At 45.0% G+C, this 21476-nt stretch overlaps 1 protein-coding gene across 1 annotated transcript in view; it reads right to left on the bottom strand.

The window, feature by feature from the left end:
• BEND5 (BEN domain containing 5) overlaps nt 1–21476 on the bottom strand; it is a 1224740-nt gene that overhangs the window by 1177984 nt on the left and 25280 nt on the right. Inside the window, exon 2 of the mRNA XM_063941484.1 lies at nt 18253–18396. Coding sequence (XP_063797554.1) covers nt 18253–18396 — 144 coding nt within the window. The remainder of the gene's footprint in view (nt 1–18252; nt 18397–21476) is intronic.

Raw genomic sequence — 21476 nt, 5'->3', positions numbered from 1 at the left:
GCAGGAGAGGAATCGTCAGAATTGCCAGTGACATGGCCTGCAGGACTATTGGCATTCCTGGGGAAGGAGGAAATTGACACTGAGGGAGTTGGTGGGGTGGTTTGCGTGAGCTTGGTTACAAGAGGAAGGGATTTACTGGTCAGTGGACTGCTTCCGCTGTCGCCCAAAGTTTTTGAACTTGTCACTGACTTATTATGAATGCGCTGCAGGTGACGTATAAGGGAGGATGTTCCGAGGTGGTTAACGTCCTTACCCCTACTTATTACAGCTTGACAAAGGCAACACACGGCTTGACAAATGTTGTCCGCATTTCTGTTGAAATACTTCCACACCGAAGAGCTGATTTTTTTGGTATTTTCACCAGGCATGTCAACGGCCATATTCCTCCCACGGACAACAGGTGTCTCCCCGGGTGCCTGACTTAAACAAACCACCTCACCATCAGAATCCTCCTTGTCAATTTCCTCCCCAGCGCCAGCAACACCCATATCCTCCTCATCCTGGTGTACTTCAACACTGACATCTTCAATCTGACTATCAGGAACTGGACTGCGGGTGCTCCTTCCAGCACTTGCAGGGGGCGTGCAAATGGTGGAAGGCGCATGCTCTTCACGTCCAGTGTTGGGAAGGTCAGGCATCGCAACCGACACAATTGGACTCTCCTTGTGGATTTGGGATTTCGAAGAACGCACAGTTCTTTGCGGTGCTTTTGCCAGCTTGAGTCTTTTCATTTTTCTAGCGAGAGGCTGAGTGCTTCCATCCTCATGTGAAGCTGAACCACTAGCCATGAACATAGGCCAGGGCCTCAGCCGTTCCTTGCCACTCCGTGTGGTAAATGGCATATTGGCAAGTTTACGCTTCTCCTCCGACAATTTTATTTTAGATTTTGGAGTCCTTTTTTTACTGATATTTGGTGTTTTGGATTTTACATGCTCTGTACTATGACATTGGGCATCGGCCTTGGCAGACGACGTTGCTGGCATTTCATCGTCTCGGCCATGACTAGTGGCAGCAGCTTCAGCACGAGGTGGAAGTGGATCTTGATCTTTCCCTAATTTTGGAACCTCAACATTTTTGTTCTCCATATTTTAATAGGCACAACTAAAAGGCACCTCAGGTAAACAATGGAGATGGATGGATTCTAGTATACTTATGGATGGACGAGCGACTGCCGACACAGAGGTAGCTACAGCCGTGGACTACCGTACTGTGTCTGCTGCTAATATAGACTGGATGATAATGAGATGAAATCAATATATATATATATAATATCACTAGTACTGCAGCCGGACAGGTATATATATTTATTATGTAATGACTGATGACGGACCTGCTGGACACTGTCAGCTCAGCAGCACCGCAGACTGCTACAGTAAGCTACTATAGTAGTATGTATAAAGAAGAAAGAAAAAAAAAACCACGGGTAGGTGGTATACAATTATGGATGGACGAGCGACTGCCGACACAGAGGTAGCTACAGCCGTGGACTACCGTACTGTGTCTGCTGCTAATATAGACTGGATGATAATGAGATGAAATCAATATATATATATATATATAATATCACACTAGTACTGCAGCCGGACAGGTAGATATATTTATTATGTAATGACTGATGACGGACCTGCTGGACACTGTCAGCTCAGCAGCACCGCAGACTGCTACAGTAAGCTACTATAGTAGTATGTATAAAGAAGAAAGAAAAAAAAAAAACACGGGTAGGTGGTATACAATTATGGATGGACGAGCGACTGCCGACACAGAGGTAGCTACAGCCGTGGACTACCGTACTGTGTCTGCTGCTAATATAGACTGGATGATAATGAGATGAAATCAATATATATATATATAATATCACACTAGTACTTTAGCCGGACAGGTAGATATATTTATTATGTAATGACTGATGACGGACCTGCTGGACACTGTCAGCTCAGCAGCACCGCAGACTGCTACAGTAAGCTACTATAGTAGTATGTATAAAGAAGAAAGAAAAAAAAAACCACGGGTAGGTGGTATACAATTATGGATGGACGAGCGACTGCCGACACAGAGGTAGCTACAGCCGTGGACTACCGTACTGTGTCTGCTGCTAATATAGACTGGATGATAATGAGATGAAATCAATATATATATATATAATATCACACTAGTACTGCAGCCGGACAGGTAGATATATTTATTATGTAATGACTGATGACGGACCTGCTGGACACTGTCAGCTCAGCAGCACCGCAGACTGCTGCAGTAAGCTACTATAGTAGTATGTATAAAGAAGAAAGAAAAAAAAACCACGGGTAGGTGGTATACAATTATGGATGGACGAGCGACTGCCGACACAGAGGTAGCTACAGCCGTGGACTACCGTACTGTGTCTGCTGCTAATATAGACTGGATGATAATGAGATGAAATCAATATATATATATATAATATCACACTAGTACGGCAGCCGGACAGGTAGATATATTTATTATGTAATGACTGATGACGCACCTGCTGGACACTGTCAGCTCAGCAGCACCGCAGACTGCTACAGTAAGCTACTATAGTAGTATGTATAAAGAAGAAAGAAAGAAAAAAAAAACACGGGTAGGTGGTATACAATTATGGATGGACGAGCGACTGCCGACACAGAGGTAGCTACAGCCGTGGACTACCGTACTGTGTCTGCTGCTAATATAGACTGGATGATAATGAGATGAAATCAATATATATATATATATATATATATATATAATATCACACTAGTACTGCAGCCGGACAGGTAGATATATTTATTATGTAATGACTGATGACGGACCTGCTGGACACTGTCAGCTCAGCAGCACCGCAGACTGCTACAGTAAGCTACTATAGTAGTATGTATAAAGAAGAAAGAAAAAAAAAATCACGGGTAGGTGGTATACAATTATGGATGGACGAGCGACTGCCGACACAGAGGTAGCTACAGCCGTGGACTACCGTACTGTGTCTGCTGCTAATATAGACTGGATGATAATGAGATGAAATCAATATATATATGTATAATATCACACTAGTACTGCAGCCGGACAGGTAGATATATTTATTATGTAATGACTGATGACGGACCTGCTGGACACTGTCAGCTCAGCAGCACCGCAGACTGCTACAGTAAGCTACTATAGTAGTATGTATAAAGAAGAAACAAAAAAAAAAAAACCACGGGTAGGTGGTATACAATTATGGATGGACGAGCGACTGCCGACACAGAGGTAGCTACAGCCGTGGACTACCGTACTGTGTCTGCTGCTAATATAGACTGGATGATAATGAGATGAAATCAATATATATATATATAATATCACACTAGTACTGCAGCCGGACAGGTAGATATATTTATTATGTAATGACTGATGACGCACCTGCTGGACACTGTCAGCTCAGCAGGACCGCAGACTGCTACAGTAAGCTACTATAGTAGTATGTATAAAGAAGAAAGAAAAAAAAAAACCACGGGTAGGTGGTATACAATTATGGATGGACGAGCGACTGCCGACACAGAGGTAGCTACAGCCGTGGACTACCGTACTGTGTCTGCTGCTAATATAGACTGGATGATAATGAGATGAAATCAATATATATATATATATAATATCACTAGTACTGCAGCCGGACAGGTATATATATTTATTATGTAATGACTGATGACGGACCTGCTGGACACTGTCAGCTCAGCAGCACCGCAGACTGCTACAGTAAGCTACTATAGTAGTATGTATAAAGAAGAAGAAAGAAAAAAAGAAAAAAACGGGTAGGTGGTATCAATATTATATATATATTATATACAATTATATATATATATATATATATATATATATATTAAACTGGTGGTGATTATTAAACTGGTAGTCAGGTCACTGGTCACACTATCAGCAACTTGCAAGTAGTACTCCTAAGCAGACAATCACAATATATATTATACTGGTGGTCAGTGTGGTCACAATGGCAGTGTGGCACTCTGGCAGCAAAAGTGTGCACTGTACGTTATATGTACTCCTGAGTCCTGCTCTCAGACTCTAACTGCTCCCCACTGTCAGTGTCTCCCCCACAAGTCAGATATACATTATACAGTCACACTATCTATCTATCTATCACTTCAGCAAGTAGTAGTACTCCTCCTAATGCTCCCCAAAATTACTACTGTGTCTCTCTCTACTCTAGTCTCACTCTCTTCTCTATAAACGGAGAGGACGCCAGCCACGTCCTCTCCCTATGAATCTCAATGCACGTGTGAAAATGGCGGCGACGCGCGGCTCCTTATATAGAATCCGAGTCTCGCGATAGAATCCGAGCCTCGCGAGAATCCGACAGCGGGATGATGACGTTCGGGCGCGCTCGGGTTAACCGAGCAAGGCGGGAAGATCCGAGTCGCTCGGACCCGTGTAAAAAAAAATGAAGTTCGGGCGGGTTCGGATTCCGAGGAACCGAACCCGCTCATCTCTAGTATTTATTGCATATATTTATTTATATACATATAGTTGTTTTGGACTTGACTCCATAGTTCATAAACAGTCCCTAGAAGTATATTTGTCGCCCAAAAATTCTATTTATTTTATATACATATAGTCATTTTGGGCTTGAGGAGCCTGTGCACTGCAAGCATCTGGTTTTTCCTGTATTGATCCTCTCCCTGATGTCACATTGAGATAATATATACCTCAGTTTCTTTGTAGGTGACTAACCTATACAATAGTGAAAACTAGAGATGAGCGGGTTCGGTTTCTCTGAATCCGAACCCGCCAGAACTTCATGTTTTTTTTCACGGGTCCGAGCGACTCGGATCTTCCCGCCTTGCTCGGTTAACCCGAGCGCGCCCGAACGTCATCATGACGCTGTCGGATTCTCGCGAGGCTCGGATTCTATCGCGAGACTCGGATTCTATATAAGGAGCCGCGCGTCGCCGCCATTTTCACACGTGCATTGAGATTGATAGGGAGAGGACGTGGCTGGCGTCCTCTCCGTTTAGAATTAGAATAGATTAGAGAGACACTTGATTTACTAATTTTGGGGAGCATTAGGAGTACTCAGTAGTGTACAGTGCAGAGTTTTGCTGATAGTGACCAGTGACCACCACTTTTATTTATAATCCGTTCTCTGCCTGAAAAAAGCGATACACAGCACACAGTGACTCAGTCACATACCATATCTGTGTGCACTGCTCAGGCTCAGGCCAGTGTGCTGCATCATCTATTATCTATATATAATATTATATATATCTGTCTGACTGCTCAGCTCACACAGCTTATAATTGTGGGGGAGACTGGGGAGCACTACTGCAGTGCCAGTTATAGGTTATAGCAGGAGCCAGGAGTACATAATATAATCCGTTCTCTGCCTGAAAAAAGCGATACACAGCACACAGTGACTCAGTCACATACCATATCTGTGTGCACTGCTCAGGCTCAGGCCAGTGTGCTGCATCATCTATTATCTATATATAATATTATATATATCTGTCTGACTGCTCAGCTCACACAGCTTATAATTGTGGGGGAGACTGGGGAGCACTACTGCAGTGCCAGTTATAGGTTATAGCAGGAGCCAGGAGTACATAATATATTATATAGTGAGTGACCACCAGACACACAGTGCAGTTTATTTAATATATCCGTTCTCTGCCTGAAAAAAGCGATACACACAGTGACTCAGTCAGTCACATACCATATCTGTGTGCACTGCTCAGGCTCAGGCCAGTGTGCTGCATCATCTATATATATTATATATCTGTCTGACTGCTCAGCTCACACAGCTTATAATTGTGGGGGAGACTGGGGAGCACTACTGCAGTGCCAGTTATAGGTTATAGCAGGAGCCAGGAGTACATAATATTATATTAAAATTAAACAGTGCACACTTTTGCTGCAGGAGTGCCACTGCCAGTGTGACTAGTGACCAGTGACCTGACCACCAGTATATAATATTAGTAGTATACTATCTCTTTATCAACCAGTCTATATTAGCAGCAGACACAGTACAGTGCGGTAGTTCACGGCTGTGGCTACCTCTGTGTCGGCACTCGGCAGCCCGTCCATAATTGTATATACCACCTAACCGTGTTTTTTTTTTCTTTCTTTATACATACATACTAGTTACGAGTATACTATCTCTTTATCAACCAGTCTATATATTAGCAGCAGACACAGTACAGTGCGGTAGTTCACGGCTGTGGCTACCTCTGTGTCGGCACTCGGCAGCCCGTCCATAATTGTATATACCACCTAACCGTGGTTTTTTTTTCTTTCTTTATACATACATACTAGTTACGAGTATACTATCTCTTTATCAACCAGTCTATATATTAGCAGCAGACACAGTACAGTGCGGTAGTTCACGGCTGTGGCTACCTCTGTGTCGGCACTCGGCAGCCCGTCCATAATTGTATATACCACCTAACCGTGGTTTTTTTTTCATTCTTTATACATACATACTAGTTACGAGTATACTATCTCTTTATCAACCAGTCTATATTAGCAGCAGACACAGTACAGTGCGGTAGTTCACGGCTGTGGCTACCTCTGTGTCGGCACTCGGCAGCCCGTCCATAATTGTATATACCACCTAACCGTGGTTTTTTTTTCTTTCTTTATACATACATACTAGTTACGAGTATACTATCTCTTTATCAACCAGTCTATATATTAGCAGCAGACACAGTACAGTGCGGTAGTTCACGGCTGTGGCTACCTCTGTGTCGGCACTCGGCAGCCCGTCCATAATTGTATATACCACCTAACCGTGGTTTTTTTTTCTTTCTTTATACATACATACTAGTTACGAGTATACTATCTCTTTATCAACCAGTCTATATATTAGCAGCAGACACAGTACAGTGCGGTAGTTCACGGCTGTGGCTACCTCTGTGTCGGCACTCGGCAGCCCGTCCATAATTGTATATACCACCTAACCGTGGTTTTTTTTTCATTCTTTATACATACATACTAGTTACGAGTATACTATCTCTTTATCAACCAGTCTATATTAGCAGCAGACACAGTACAGTGCGGTAGTTCACGGCTGTGGCTACCTCTGTGTCGGCACTCGGCAGCCCGTCCATAATTGTATACTAGTATCCAATCCATCCATCTCCATTGTTTACCTGAGGTGCCTTTTAGTTGTGCCTATTAAAATATGGAGAACAAAAATGTTGAGGTTCCAAAATTAGGGAAAGATCAAGATCCACTTCCACCTCGTGCTGAAGCTGCTGCCACTAGTCATGGCCGAGACGATGAAATGCCAGCAACGTCGTCTGCCAAGGCCGATGCCCAATGGCATAGTACAGAGCATGTCAAAACCAAAACACCAAATATCAGTAAAAAAAGGACTCCAAAACCTAAAATAAAATTGTCGGAGGAGAAGCGTAAACTTGCCAATATGCCATTTACCACACGGAGTGGCAAGGAACGGCTGAGGCCCTGGCCTATGTTCATGGCTAGTGGTTCAGCTTCACATGAGGATGGAAGCACTCAGCCTCTCGCTAGAAAACTGAAAAGACTCAAGCTGGCAAAAGCACCGCAAAGAACTGTGCGTTCTTTGAAATCCCAAATCCACAAGGAGAGTCCAATTGTGTCGGTTGCGATGCCTGACCTTCCCAACACTGGACGTGAAGAGCATGCGCCTTCCACCATTTGCACGCCCCCTGCAAGTGCTGGAAGGAGCACCCGCAGTCCAGTTCCTGATAGTCAGATTGAAGATGTCAGTGTTGAAGTACACCAGGATGAGGAGGATATGGGTGTTGCTGGCGCTGGGGAGGAAATTGACCAGGAGGATTCTGATGGTGAGGTGGTTTGTTTAAGTCAGGCACCCGGGGAGACACCTGTTGTCCGTGGGAGGAATATGGCCGTTGACATGCCAGGTGAAAATACCAAAAAAATCAGCTCTTCGGTGTGGAGGTATTTCACCAGAAATGCGGACAACAGGTGTCAAGCCGTGTGTTCCCTTTGTCAAGCTGTAATAAGTAGGGGTAAGGACGTTAACCACCTCGGAACATCCTCCCTTATACGTCACCTGCAGCGCATTCATAATAAGTCAGTGACAAGTTCAAAAACTTTGGGTGACAGCGGAAGCAGTCCACTGACCAGTAAATCCCTTCCTCTTGTAACCAAGCTCACGCAAACCACCCCACCAACTCCCTCAGTGTCAATTTCCTCCTTCCCCAGGAATGCCAATAGTCCTGCAGGCCATGTCACTGGCAATTCTGACGAGTCCTCTCCTGCCTGGGATTCCTCCGATGCATCCTTGCGTGTAACGCCTACTGCTGCTGGCGCTGCTGTTGTTGCCGCTGGGAGTCGATGGTCATCCCAGAGGGGAAGTCGTAAGCCCACTTGTACTACTTCCAGTAAGCAATTGACTGTTCAACAGTCCTTTGCGAGGAAGATGAAATATCACAGCAGTCATCCTACTGCAAAGCGGATAACTGAGTCCTTGACAACTATGTTGGTGTTAGACGTGCGTCCGGTATCCGCCGTTAGTTCACAGGGAACTAGACAATTTATTGAGGCAGTGTGCCCCCGTTACCAAATACCATCTAGGTTCCACTTCTCTAGGCAGGCGATACCGAGAATGTACACGGACGTCAGAAAAAGACTCACCAGTGTCCTAAAAAATGCAGTTGTACCCAATGTCCACTTAACCACGGACATGTGGACAAGTGGAGCAGGGCAGGGTCAGGACTATATGACTGTGACAGCCCACTGGGTAGATGTATGGACTCCCGCCGCAAGAACAGCAGCGGCGGCACCAGTAGCAGCATCTCGCAAACGCCAACTCTTTCCTAGGCAGGCTACGCTTTGTATCACCGCTTTCCAGAATACGCACACAGCTGAAAACCTCTTACGGCAACTGAGGAAGATCATCGCGGAATGGCTTACCCCAATTGGACTCTCCTGTGGATTTGTGGCATCGGACAACGCCAGCAATATTGTGTGTGCATTAAATATGGGCAAATTCCAGCACGTCCCATGTTTTGCACATACCTTGAATTTGGTGGTGCAGAATTTTTTAAAAAACGACAGGGGCGTGCAAGAGATGCTGTCGGTGGCCAGAAAAATTGCGGGACACTTTCGGCGTACAGGCACCACGTACAGAAGACTGGAGCACCACCAAAAACTACTGAACCTGCCCTGCCATCATCTGAAGCAAGAAGTGGTAACGAGGTGGAATTCAACCCTCTATATGCTTCAGAGGTTGGAGGAGCAGCAAAAGGCCATTCAAGCCTATACAATTGAGCACGATATAGTAGGTGGAATGCACCTGTCTCAAGTGCAGTGGAGAATGATTTCAACGTTGTGCAAGGTTCTGATGCCCTTTGAACTTGCCACACGTGAAGTCAGTTCAGACACTGCCAGCCTGAGTCAGGTCATTCCCCTCATCAGGCTTTTGCAGAAGAAGCTGGAGGCATTGAAGGAGGAGCTAAAAGGGAGCGATTCCGCTAGGCATGTGGGACTTGTGGATGCAGCCCTTAATTCGCTTAACAAGGATTCACGGGTGGTCAATCTGTTGAAATCAGAGCACTACATTTTGGCCACCGTGCTCGATCCTAGATTTAAAGCCTACCTTGGATCTCTCTTTCCGGCAGACACAGGTCTGCTGGGGTTGAAAGACCTGCTGGTGACAAAATTGTCAAGTCAAGCGGAACGCGACCTGTCAACATCTCCTCCTTCACATTCTCCCGCAACTGGGGGTGCGAGGAAAAGGCTCAGAATTCCGAGCCCACCCGCTGGCGGTGATGCAGGGCAGTCTGGAGCGACTGCTGATGCTGACATCTGGTCCGGACTGAAGGACCTGACAACGATTACGGACATGTCGTCTACTGTCACTGCATATGATTCTCTCAACATTGATAGAATGGTGGAGGATTATATGAGTGACCGCATCCAAGTAGGCACGTCACACAGTCCGTACTTATACTGGCAGGAAAAAGAGGCAATTTGGAGGCCCTTGCACAAACTGGCTTTATTCTACCTAAGTTGCCCTCCCACAAGTGTGTACTCCGAAAGAGTGTTTAGTGCCGCCGCTCACCTTGTCAGCAATCGGCGTACGAGGTTACATCCAGAAAATGTGGAGAAGATGATGTTCATTAAAATGAATTATAATCAATTCCTCCGCGGAGACATTGACCAGCAGCAATTGCCTCCACAAAGTACACAGGGAGCTGAGATGGTGGATTCCAGTGGGGACGAATTGATAATCTGTGAGGAGGGGGATGTACACGGTGATATATCGGAGGGTGAAGATGAGGTGGACATCTTGCCTCTGTAGAGCCAGTTTGTGCAAGGAGAGATTAATTGCTTCTTTTTTGGGGGGGGGTCCAAACCAACCCGTCATATCAGTCACAGTCGTGTGGCAGACCCTGTCACTGAAATGATGGGTTGGTTAAAGTGTGCATGTCCTGTTTTGTTTATACAACATAAGGGTGGGTGGGAGGGCCCAAGGACAATTCCATCTTGCACCTCTTTTTTCTTTTCTTTTTCTTTGCATCATGTGCTGATTGGGGAGGGTTTTTTGGAAGGGACATCCTGCGTGACACTGCAGTGCCACTCCTAGATGGGCCCGGTGTTTGTGTCGGCCACTAGGGTCGCTAATCTTACTCACACAGTCAGCTACCTCATTGCGCCTCTTTTTTTCTTTGCGTCATGTGCTGTTTGGGGAGGGTTTTTTGGAAGGGACATCCTGCGTGACACTGCAGTGCCACTCCTAGATGGGCCCGGTGTTTGTGTCGGCCACTAGGGTCGCTAATCTTACTCACACAGCTACCTCATTGCGCCTCTTTTTTTCTTTGCGTCATGTGCTGTTTGGGGAGGGTTTTTTGGAAGGGACATCCTGCGTGACACTGCAGTGCCACTCCTAGATGGGCCCGGTGTTTGTGTCGGCCACTAGGGTCGCTAATCTTACTCACACAGCTACCTCATTGCGCCTCTTTTTTTCTTTGCGTCATGTGCTGTTTGGGGAGGGTTTTTTGGAAGGGACATCCTGCGTGACACTGCAGTGCCACTCCTAGATGGGCCCGGTGTTTGTGTCGGCCACTAGGGTCGCTTATCTTACTCACACAGCGACCTCGGTGCAAATTTTAGGACTAAAAATAATATTGTGAGGTGTGAGGTATTCAGAATAGACTGAAAATGAGTGTAAATTATGGTTTTTGAGGTTAATAATACTTTGGGATCAAAATGACCCCCAAATTCTATGATTTAAGCTGTTTTTTAGTGTTTTTGGAAAAAAACACCCGAATCCAAAACACACCCGAATCCGACAAAAAAAATTCGGTGAGGTTTTGCCAAAACGCGTTCGAACCCAAAACACGGCCACGGAACCGAACCCAAAACCAAAACACAAAACCCGAAAAATTTCAGGCGCTCATCTCTAGTGAAAACGCCATCAAAAGTCATCCCAAAGTTTCTGCGTGATGCCGATATGAACAAATACAATTCTAAAAAAAAAGTTTTACCTCCATAGTTCATACACAGTCCAAGGAGGACATTTCTCCAAAAGAACTTCTGTGTACATACAAACAACCATTATTTATAATAGGTGCAGATGTATTTTCCTATCTTTACTCCCTTAGGATAAAGGTTCTTTGACGGGGAATTCATTTCCCAGGCAGTGACTCTGAATGGATATCGCTGCCTTTTCAACATCCCTCTGGCCGGGTCTCTCTCCAGGCCCAGTGAGCAGCCATATTCAGAAGGATGAAGCATTCTCCTTCCACTCTTCCTCCCTTACACTCTCTCCAATCTGGCACCCTTGACAGAAAAGATGTGACACAGTCAAGATTCCCCCAGCAGCTCTTGTGGGGTCCACCTCTCAGTTAGGTACCTCATCCAGCCCACTGACCTAATGGCTGTTCTCCCCTTAAATGTTTTCTGTCAGGAGTCGTCTCCCCTTCCGGCCAACAGCACATGATTATACCCTACTCCTCACCGCCCTGTCCCCTGCAGCTAAGCTCCCTCCTCCTGCATGAGTCCTGGTTGCTAAGCAACCACAGTCTCTGTGGCTCCTCTGCAGCTGCAAATTTTTAGCGAAGTGGCGCACTGGGGCAACAGTTTCTCCATGCTGTCTTGCTGTTCCTATAATGGTCTCTGGTTGGGGCTATGTCTAGGTGTTGCGGTCTTGGACGGGACAATAGTCTCTGTAGTAGTCTCTGTTGCAGCTGCCACTTCACAGTGGTTGCAACTTTCAAAGTAAATGGAACTCTCAGTGATACCTCAATAGATTGGGGTATCACACATGCCCATATCTCAGGGGACATGGCGGAAGTGCTTTTCTTCCCAAAGATTTCATCTGAGGGGTCACAGGTCAACCTAGACCCAGTCGCCCCTTCACCCATTAATAAAACACCAACATATCAGAGGTTCTCTGAATGCTAAATATTATAAAGAGATTAGAGATGAGCGCCTGAAATTTTTCGGGTTTTGTGTTTTGGTTTTGGGTTCGGTTCCGCGGCCGTGTTTTGGGTTCGAACGCGTTTTGGCAAAACCTCACCGAATTTTTTTTGTCGGATTCGGGTGTGTTTTGGATTCGGGTGTTTTTTTCCAAAAACACTAAAAAACAGCTTAAATCATAGAATTTGGGGGTCATTTTGATCCAAAAGTATTATTAACCTCAAAAACCATAATTTACACTCATTTTCAGTCTATTCTGAATACCTCACACCTCACAATATTATTTTTAGTCCTAAAATTTGCACCGAGGTCGCTGTGTGAGTAAGATAAGCGACCCTAGTGGCCGACACAAACACCGGGCCCATCTAGGAGTGGCACTGCAGTGTCACGCAGGATGTCCCTTCCAAAAAACCCTCCCCAAACAGCACATGACGCAAAGAAAAAAAGAGGCGCAATGAGGTAGCTGTGTGAGTAAGATTAGCGACCCTAGTGGCCGACACAAACACCGGGCCCATCTAGGAGTGGCACTGCAGTGTCACGCAGGATGGCCCTTCCAAAAAACCCTCCCCAAACAGCACATGACGCAAAGAAAAAAAGAGGCGCAATGAGGTAGCTGTGTGAGTAAGATTAGCGACCCTAGTGGCCGACACAAACACCGGGCCCATCTAGGAGTGGCACTGCAGTGTCACGCAGGATGGCCCTTCCAAAAAACCCTCCCCAAACAGCACATGACGCAAAGAAAAAAAGAGGCGCAATGAGGTAGCTGACTGTGTGAGTAAGATTAGCGACCCTAGTGGCCGACACAAACACCGGGCCCATCTAGGAGTGGCACTGCAGTGTCACGCAGGATGTCCCTTCCAAAAAACCCTCCCCAAACAGCACATGACGCAAAGAAAAAAAGAGGCGCAATGAGGTAGCTGTGTGAGTAAGATTAGCGACCCTAGTGGCCTAGTGGATACTAGTATACAATTATGGACGGGCTGCCGAGTGCCGACACAGAGGTAGCCACAGCCGTGAACTACCGCACTGTACTGTGTCTGCTGCTAATATATAGACTGGTTGATAAAGAGATAGTATACTCGTAACTAGTATGTATGTATAAAGAAAGAAAAAAAAACCACGGTTAGGTGGTATATACAATTATGGACGGGCTGCCGAGTGCCGACACAGAGGTAGCCACAGCCGTGAACTACCGCACTGTACTGTGTCTGCTGCTAATATATAGACTGGTTGATAAAGAGATAGTATACTCGTAACTAGTATGTATGTATAAAGAAAGAAAAAAAAACCACGGTTAGGTGGTATATACAATTATGGACGGGCTGCCGAGTGCCGACACAGAGGTAGCCACAGCCGTGAACTACCGCACTGTACTGTGTCTGCTGCTAATATAGACTGGTTGATAAAGAGATAGTATACTACTAATATTATATACTGGTGGTCAGGTCACTGGTCACTAGTCACACTGGCAGTGGCACTCCTGCAGCAAAAGTGTGCACTGTTTAATTTTAATATAATATTATGTACTCCTGGCTCCTGCTATAACCTATAACTGGCACTGCAGTAGTGCTCCCCAGTCTCCCCCACAATTATAAGCTGTGTGAGCTGAGCAGTCAGACAGATATATAATATATATAGATGATGCAGCACACTGGCCTGAGCCTGAGCAGTGCACACAGATATGGTATGTGACTGACTGAGTCACTGTGTGTATCGCTTTTTTCAGGCAGAGAACGGATATATTAAATAAACTGCACTGTGTGTCTGGTGGTCACTCACTATATAATATATTATGTACTCCTGGCTCCTGCTATAACCTATAACTGGCACTGCAGTAGTGCTCCCCAGTCTCCCCCACAATTATAAGCTGTGTGAGCTGAGCAGTCAGACAGATATATATAATATTATATATAGATAATAGATGATGCAGCACACTGGCCTGAGCCTGAGCAGTGCACACAGATATGGTATGTGACTGAGTCACTGTGTGCTGTGTATCGCTTTTTTCAGGCAGAGAACGGATTATATTATGTACTCCTTGCTCCTGCTATAACCTATAACTGGCACTGCAGTAGTGCTCCCCAGTCTCCCCCACAATTATAAGCTGTGTGAGCTGAGCAGTCAGACAGATATATATAATATTATATATAGATAATAGATGATGCAGCACACTGGCCTGAGCCTGAGCAGTGCACACAGATATGGTATGTGACTGAGTCACTGTGTGCTGTGTATCGCTTTTTTCAGGCAGAGAACGGATTATAAATAAAAGTGGTGGTCACTGGTCACTATCAGCAAAACTCTGCACTGTACACTACTGAGTACTCCTAATGCTCCCCAAAATTAGTAAATCAAGTGTCTCTCTAATCTATTCTAATTCTAAACGGAGAGGACGCCAGCCACGTCCTCTCCCTATCAATCTCAATGCACGTGTGAAAATGGCGGCGACGCGCGGCTCCTTATATAGAATCCGAGTCTCGCGATAGAATCCGAGCCTCGCGAGAATCCGACAGCGTCATGATGACGTTCGGGCGCGCTCGGGTTAACCGAGCAAGGCGGGAAGATCCGAGTCGCTCGGACCCGTGAAAAAAAACATGAAGTTCTGGCGGGTTCGGATTCAGAGAAACCGAACCCGCTCATCTCTAAAAGAGATGCTATCTGGCTACACTGGGTGCAAGCATGAAACCCGTGGGGCCACTGACAAATATATTACCCGCGACTAGTACAAGAGGACACTGTGACAAATAATAATATAATGGGTCTGATTATAATTTGGAAAATAAGCAAATAAAGCAAGTAACTTTGTATCTGGAACAAACCATGTTGGCATGCAAGGGGAGCAAATACATTTGTATTTTTTCTGTGCAGAATATATATTGGCTGCTTTTGCATGTAGACCACAAATGTTAAACAGCTTTATTTAGATTTCAGTTTGAACATGCCCCACCCACATCTACACTCTCTGCACATGTTACAGCTGCCCCACCTGCAGTGCAACATGGTTTTGCCCAGTTGCTTGCTTTTTTGCTTTGCTTGTAAAACAGGATGATGTTGCCAGACAGAATTCTGTGCGGTAAAATGTCCTCGTTTACTGTTAAGATAGGAAGTGTACACATACAGTACATGTACAGCAACCCCCATTGCTACAGAGCTTTGGTCAAGCTTGCATCTCCTACAGTAGCTACGTATTTCTTTCCCATCTCTTTGAAGCGAAATGCTGTACAACGGGGGATGTTACCTGCGAAATTGCAGGACACACACCCTGCTGATCACTTAATCGGCAGCACCTGTGTCTTGTTAACTGCACAGTGGCAGTGTCTTCTGGTTTTATGGGAAGGTTTACAGTAATGAAAGAAATATAAAATGTTCTGTAATATTGATCCTGCTCATTAAACAGCTTGAGAGAAAGGCACGAGCCAGCTTTGGTAATGCTTATTGTGAGTTCCAGTCAATCTGGGAGCCGTACAAATCTCCACTGGCTGTTTATACGGTAATGTGATGTGGCTATACTGTATGCATATTTAGAACAAAACGGGTTTTTTTGTAACCCAGAGAGCTTTTTATTTGCACTTGTGAGTTTATTACAAGGTAATATTACTTAATTTAGTATTAGCACCGAGTAATTACAAGCAACTGTGATGTTTTATTTAAAGTGCCTCAACATTAAAATTATTTATCATCCATTTATTTTAATTGTATTAATCCTGTAGGATATATTATCAGTTACAATATTATTATACAGTACAGTATATACAGAGTCGGATGGGTGTGGTTCATTGGATCGACCATAACTAGGTCGACAGTCATTGGGTCGACCACTATTGGTCAATAGTGAGTAGGTCAACACTTGAAATAGGTCGACATGGTCATGAGGTCAACAAGGAAAAGGTTGACATGAGTTTTTTCATTTTTTTGGGGTGTCGTTTTCTTTGCAAAGTGACCAGGAACCCCAATTAGTGCACCATGTCCCCTCGCCATACTTCGGGCAAGGTTACTATTTCTAATCGTAGTCCACGTGGATCATAAAGTATGAAAAAATTCAAAAAATTGTGAAAAACTCATGTTGATCTAAAGACCATGCCAATGTAATACATGTCGACCAGTAGTGATAGACCTAATGATTGTTGACCTAAGTGTGGTCGACCTAAAGACCGGATACCGTGTCGGACTGTGGCATAAAGGGCCCATCGGGGGATTGCAACATTAGGGGCCCATGCTTAGGGGTGTGACCAGCCTCCAGAGGTGGTGTGGCTAGCCAACAATGATGCTTGGCTAACCATTAGAGAGTGTATGGTCTAGGCCCCTTTATTCAATGTGTAATACATTTACCAGATTAATGCACTGTATAAAATACACCATAGTCCTGTGAAATATAATATAACATATGTAAAATGTATAATTCAAGTGGTAATCTGGAACTTGATCCCTAGAGGAGAGGGTTGGTCCCACAGGCTGTGTGGCCCACCGGGGGTTGCCCCTGTGGGACAGTCCGACCCTGAGACTATAGCTCACACATGCAGCGGGATGTAATGAACTACAAGATCACCAGATTTGTGGGATGACGGCCGATCTTGGACATTTTCTTAAAGGGGCAATCACTTACAAGGCATGGTTTCGCTTTGTGATTGCCCCTTTAAAAAAATGTCCAAGATCGGCCGGCATCCTGCACCTCCAGCGGTCTTGGACTCCATCCCGCCGCATGTGTGAGCTATATACTCCATTACATCCCGCTTATATTCTGTAATGCTTTATTGGGTACAACCACAGTAATAAAACAAGACTGGAGGGGAGAAAATGGAACAATCTGCAGTTTTTCAAATGTATTTAAAATTCTCCTTATGCTGTTTTCAAAATATGACATTATATTATCTTTTATTATTAAAAACTGCAAACAATTTTCTTTCAAAGCAACAGATGGTAAACTGCTATACCGGTTATGTGGGACCCATGCTAATGGCGCAATGTATCAAGACACAGTTTGGAATCCTTATTTTAAAGTCACACAGTTTCTACAGGTGGCTCTCATTGGCAAGATGGCTAAAACGGAGGTGTGTTGAGTATGAAATCTATAAAGACATATTTGACTGATTCATAGTTGATTGCTAAAATGAGCTAAAAAGTAGCCACAAAAAGAAATTTCTAGACAAATCTTATAGAGTAGTAAATACATTTTTAAATAAGGCACACCGGTGAATCCAGAGCACAGTTCAGACAATAATAATAATAATAATAATAATAATAATAATAATAATAATAATATACTTTATTTGTCATTAACAAAACAGCAACGAGATGTCAATGAAATACAATATGAACATTCTGCGCAATAGAATAAACAGTAAAACCATACTTCATTTATAAAAGATTAGCACTAAGCCTGGTGGTCGTTTAACATCCAGACAGCTGTTGGAAAAAAACTGTTCGACATGCGATTAGTGTGAGCACGAACACTCCGAAAACGTTTTAGGGATGGCAATCTTTCAAAGACCAAACAATTTGGATGACTTTCATCAGCTAGTATACACCTAGCTTTCCTTAACACTCTTTTTTCATAAAAATGCTTCATACAGGGCAGGGACACCCCAATGATCCAACTACCAGTTTTGACCACACGTTCAAGGGCAATACGTTCCGCTACAGTGCAGTTCCCAAACCACACTATAATCCCATACGTCAAAACACTCTCTATAATACTTCGAAAAAACCTAACTAAGGTACTCGTACTCAAACAGACAGCCCTAAGTCTCCTTAAAAAGAAAAGGTGCTGCTGTGCCTTCTTAATCAGAAAAATACAATTCAAGGACCAAGTTAGATCATTTGCAATGTGCATGCCCAAAATGTAAATGAAGCCACCTCCTCAATTGGCTTTCCATCATCATCATCATCATCATCATCATCATCATCATCATCATCATCATCAACATATTGCCAAAACAGTTGTAAGTCAAAATTGGACTCATTACAAACATAACAATCAGTTTTGAACTTTATTTTTTCCTTATAATGTTTAGTTTGCAAACCATAGTACAGTAAATCCCATGTGATTTGTCCTTTTAAAACTTTCACTCATCGGAGATGTGATTCTATGCAAACTACAGACTCATGAATAATGCTGGTTGGGATTGTAACCCTTGCCAGGTGGATTTTATAATTGCATTGGGTATTGGGGCTAATTCAGACCTGATCGCTAGGCTGCGTTTCCGTACAGCGGGCAATCAGGTCTAAACTGTGCATGCATATGCACCGCAATGTGCAGGCGCGTCGCACAGGTACAAAGCGGATGGCCGCTCAGCGATGGGTTTGTGCGAAGGATCCATTCGCACGGGCGTTCGCAAGGAGATTGACAGGAAGAAGGCGTTTGTGGGTGGCAACTGACCGTTTTCTGGGAGTGTCTGGAAAAATGCAGGCGTGTCCAAGTGTTTGCAGGGCGGGTATCAGACGTCAATTCCGGCCCTGAGCAGGCTGAAGCGATCGCAGCGGCTGAGTAAGTCCTGGGCTGTGGAGAGACTGCACAAGATCTGTTTGTACAGCTCTGCTACACATGCGTTCGCACACTTGCACAGCTAGAATACACTCCCCCTGTAGGCGGTGACTATCTGTTCGCAGAAGTGCAAAAATCGCCTGCTAGCGATCAGGTCTGAATTAGGCATTGTGTCATAGAGGTACAGTATGAGGGCCCTGATTGCAAGCATACAAACAATAGGATCAGAGTTTTTTTTATTTCTGGCCAACCAAGGCAGCAAGTGCAATGCCCCAGCCAGGGCTGGTGCTCGGATGTTCAATGCCACCCTGCGAACTACAGTATAAATGTGTGCTCACCTACACATACTGTATATCTCCTTGACATGTCTCTTTTGTGAAAGGGTGCTGCAAGAACAGACGGAATGGACTTCAGGCTTCCCTCTGCCACTAGACTCAGACTCAGCACCAGTGACCACCATATAATACGGAGAGCACCTGTGACCGACTTATAATGCAAAGAGCATCAGTGATCACCACATAATACAGAAAGCATCATTGGCCATAATATAACGCAAATAGTACCAGTGCCCACCATATGATACAGAGAGCATCAGTGCCTTCCATAAAATACAGAGAGCATCAGTGACCTCCATATCAGAGCCGTAACTAGACATTTTGGTGACTTGTGCTAGAAAGAGGATTGGTGCCCCCCACCACCGCCCACCCATACTTAAAATAGGGACATAGCATGCAGCAAAAATAGAGGGGTGTGGCTTCATGAGGACAGGACATGGTCACAGAATAGTACCAATTCACATAACACCACACAACAGTACCCCTTATACATGTTACCGCACAGTAGAGACCATTACACACATTACACCAGGTAGAGCCCCTTACACAGATTGTGCCAGGTAGAGCCCTTATACACATTACATCAGCTATAGCCCCTTATACACATTACTCCAGGTAGAGCGCCTTACACACATTTCACTAGGTAGAGCCCCTTACAAAGATTACATCAGGCAGAGCCCCTTATACGCATTACACCAGGTAAAGACCTTATTCACATTATGCCAGGCACAGCCCCTTATACGCATTATGCCAGGCAGAGCCCCTTTTACACATTACGCCAGGCAGAGCCCCTTATATGTATTACACCAGGTAGAGCCCCTCATACGCATTATGGCAGGCAGAGCCCTAATATGCATTACACCAGTTAGAGCCCCTCATGGAATGGTCTAATGACATTCTGCTAGTATTGCATCACTAGCACCATACATTCCTTATGGGATCCAATCAAGATCCCGGTGGTCAGGATCCTGGTAATCGAAATACCAGGCCGGAATCCCTACAACGGCATCCCAAATGAGCAAGTGCTGGGACTCTGGAGAGGTAAGCCGTGTGTGGGGGAAGGTTAGGTTTACACTGCGGAGGGAAGGTTAGGGTTAGGTTGTGGCCCAGGGGGTTTGGTTTAGGCTGCAGGAAGGAGGGAGTTTAGGGTTAGGCCCCCCCCCCCCCGGAGGGATAGGGCTAGGCTATGGGACGGGAGGGTTAGGTTTAGGCCGTGGGGATTTTAATCGTTGGGATGGCACATTCGGGATTCTGACCGCCAGCATCTTGGCTCCCGGCATTCCCCACCGAACCCATTCCTTACACTATAAGCAGATTCCTCTGAGTAATCCATTGGCATTTATTGAGAACCCCAGTTCTTGCTGCTCCAGTTTTACATTGAATTATATTATGTCCTGACTGGTCTAATTTCCATTCTCCTTATTTGGTTGCTTGTTCTTTTCTGATATTGATTTGCTAACCTGGACTGTCTTCCTTGTTTTAATTGTCATTTATCCTGACCTTTGGAATGTTACCATTCTGATCATGACCACAGGGCTGTTGTATGGTAAGTTGTATGGTAAGCCAAGGTTATACTGAGGGGAATATGGCCAAATCTGGGAGATGTGGCTACGTCTCCTCCAAAAGACAGCAATGCTGCAAAGGAGAGCATTTGTCCACTCAACATCTGGCCCAGGCCCCGTGTACAAGTCTGGGTTTGGGTGTTTAGTATAAGCCACCCTATCCTCTGTTAGGGTCTCCTGCCCTGTGCTGCCACGTCGTCATGGCAACCGGGAGACAAGTGCTAGTGGAGTAACCTGAGCGCAGCTGATACTCCGGTTCGGGTCTTTTGCTGTGCAGTGGTTATAGGCTCTGTGCACGGCAGGGGATCCGGTGCTGGTTTTTGTGCTCACAGTCTGTGAGGTCTGAGTGGGGCGTGGACAGCACCTGCTTTATAAGGCCTCTTTTCAGGGTAAGCAGATGCTGCTGAATCTTTGTTGGTTAGTCAGTTCATGAAAGTTAGCCAGTACTGTGTAGCTTTGTATTTGTTTGTTGCTTACTGCAAATAGGCCTGGGGATTTGGTATTACACTCTGCCAATCCAGACCTAGCAGTAAGACTGGAGTCAGTCGTTTAGCTTGCTGGGGTTCTGTTACTACTCTGTGAACTTAGCAAGTTTGCGGCTGTATTCTAAGACTTGCCTGTCTAATCCTGTCTCACTGTGCTAGGTGTCAGGGGTCAGTTTAGTGGCAGTAAGCTAAAACCTGTGCACTGCAAGTGAGA

Source organism: Pseudophryne corroboree, chromosome 9 (genome assembly GCF_028390025.1).
Source record: "Pseudophryne corroboree isolate aPseCor3 chromosome 9, aPseCor3.hap2, whole genome shotgun sequence".
NCBI classification, from domain to species: Eukaryota; Metazoa; Chordata; class Amphibia; order Anura; family Myobatrachidae; genus Pseudophryne; species Pseudophryne corroboree.
This window is presented reverse-complemented; position numbering and strand designations above follow the sequence as displayed.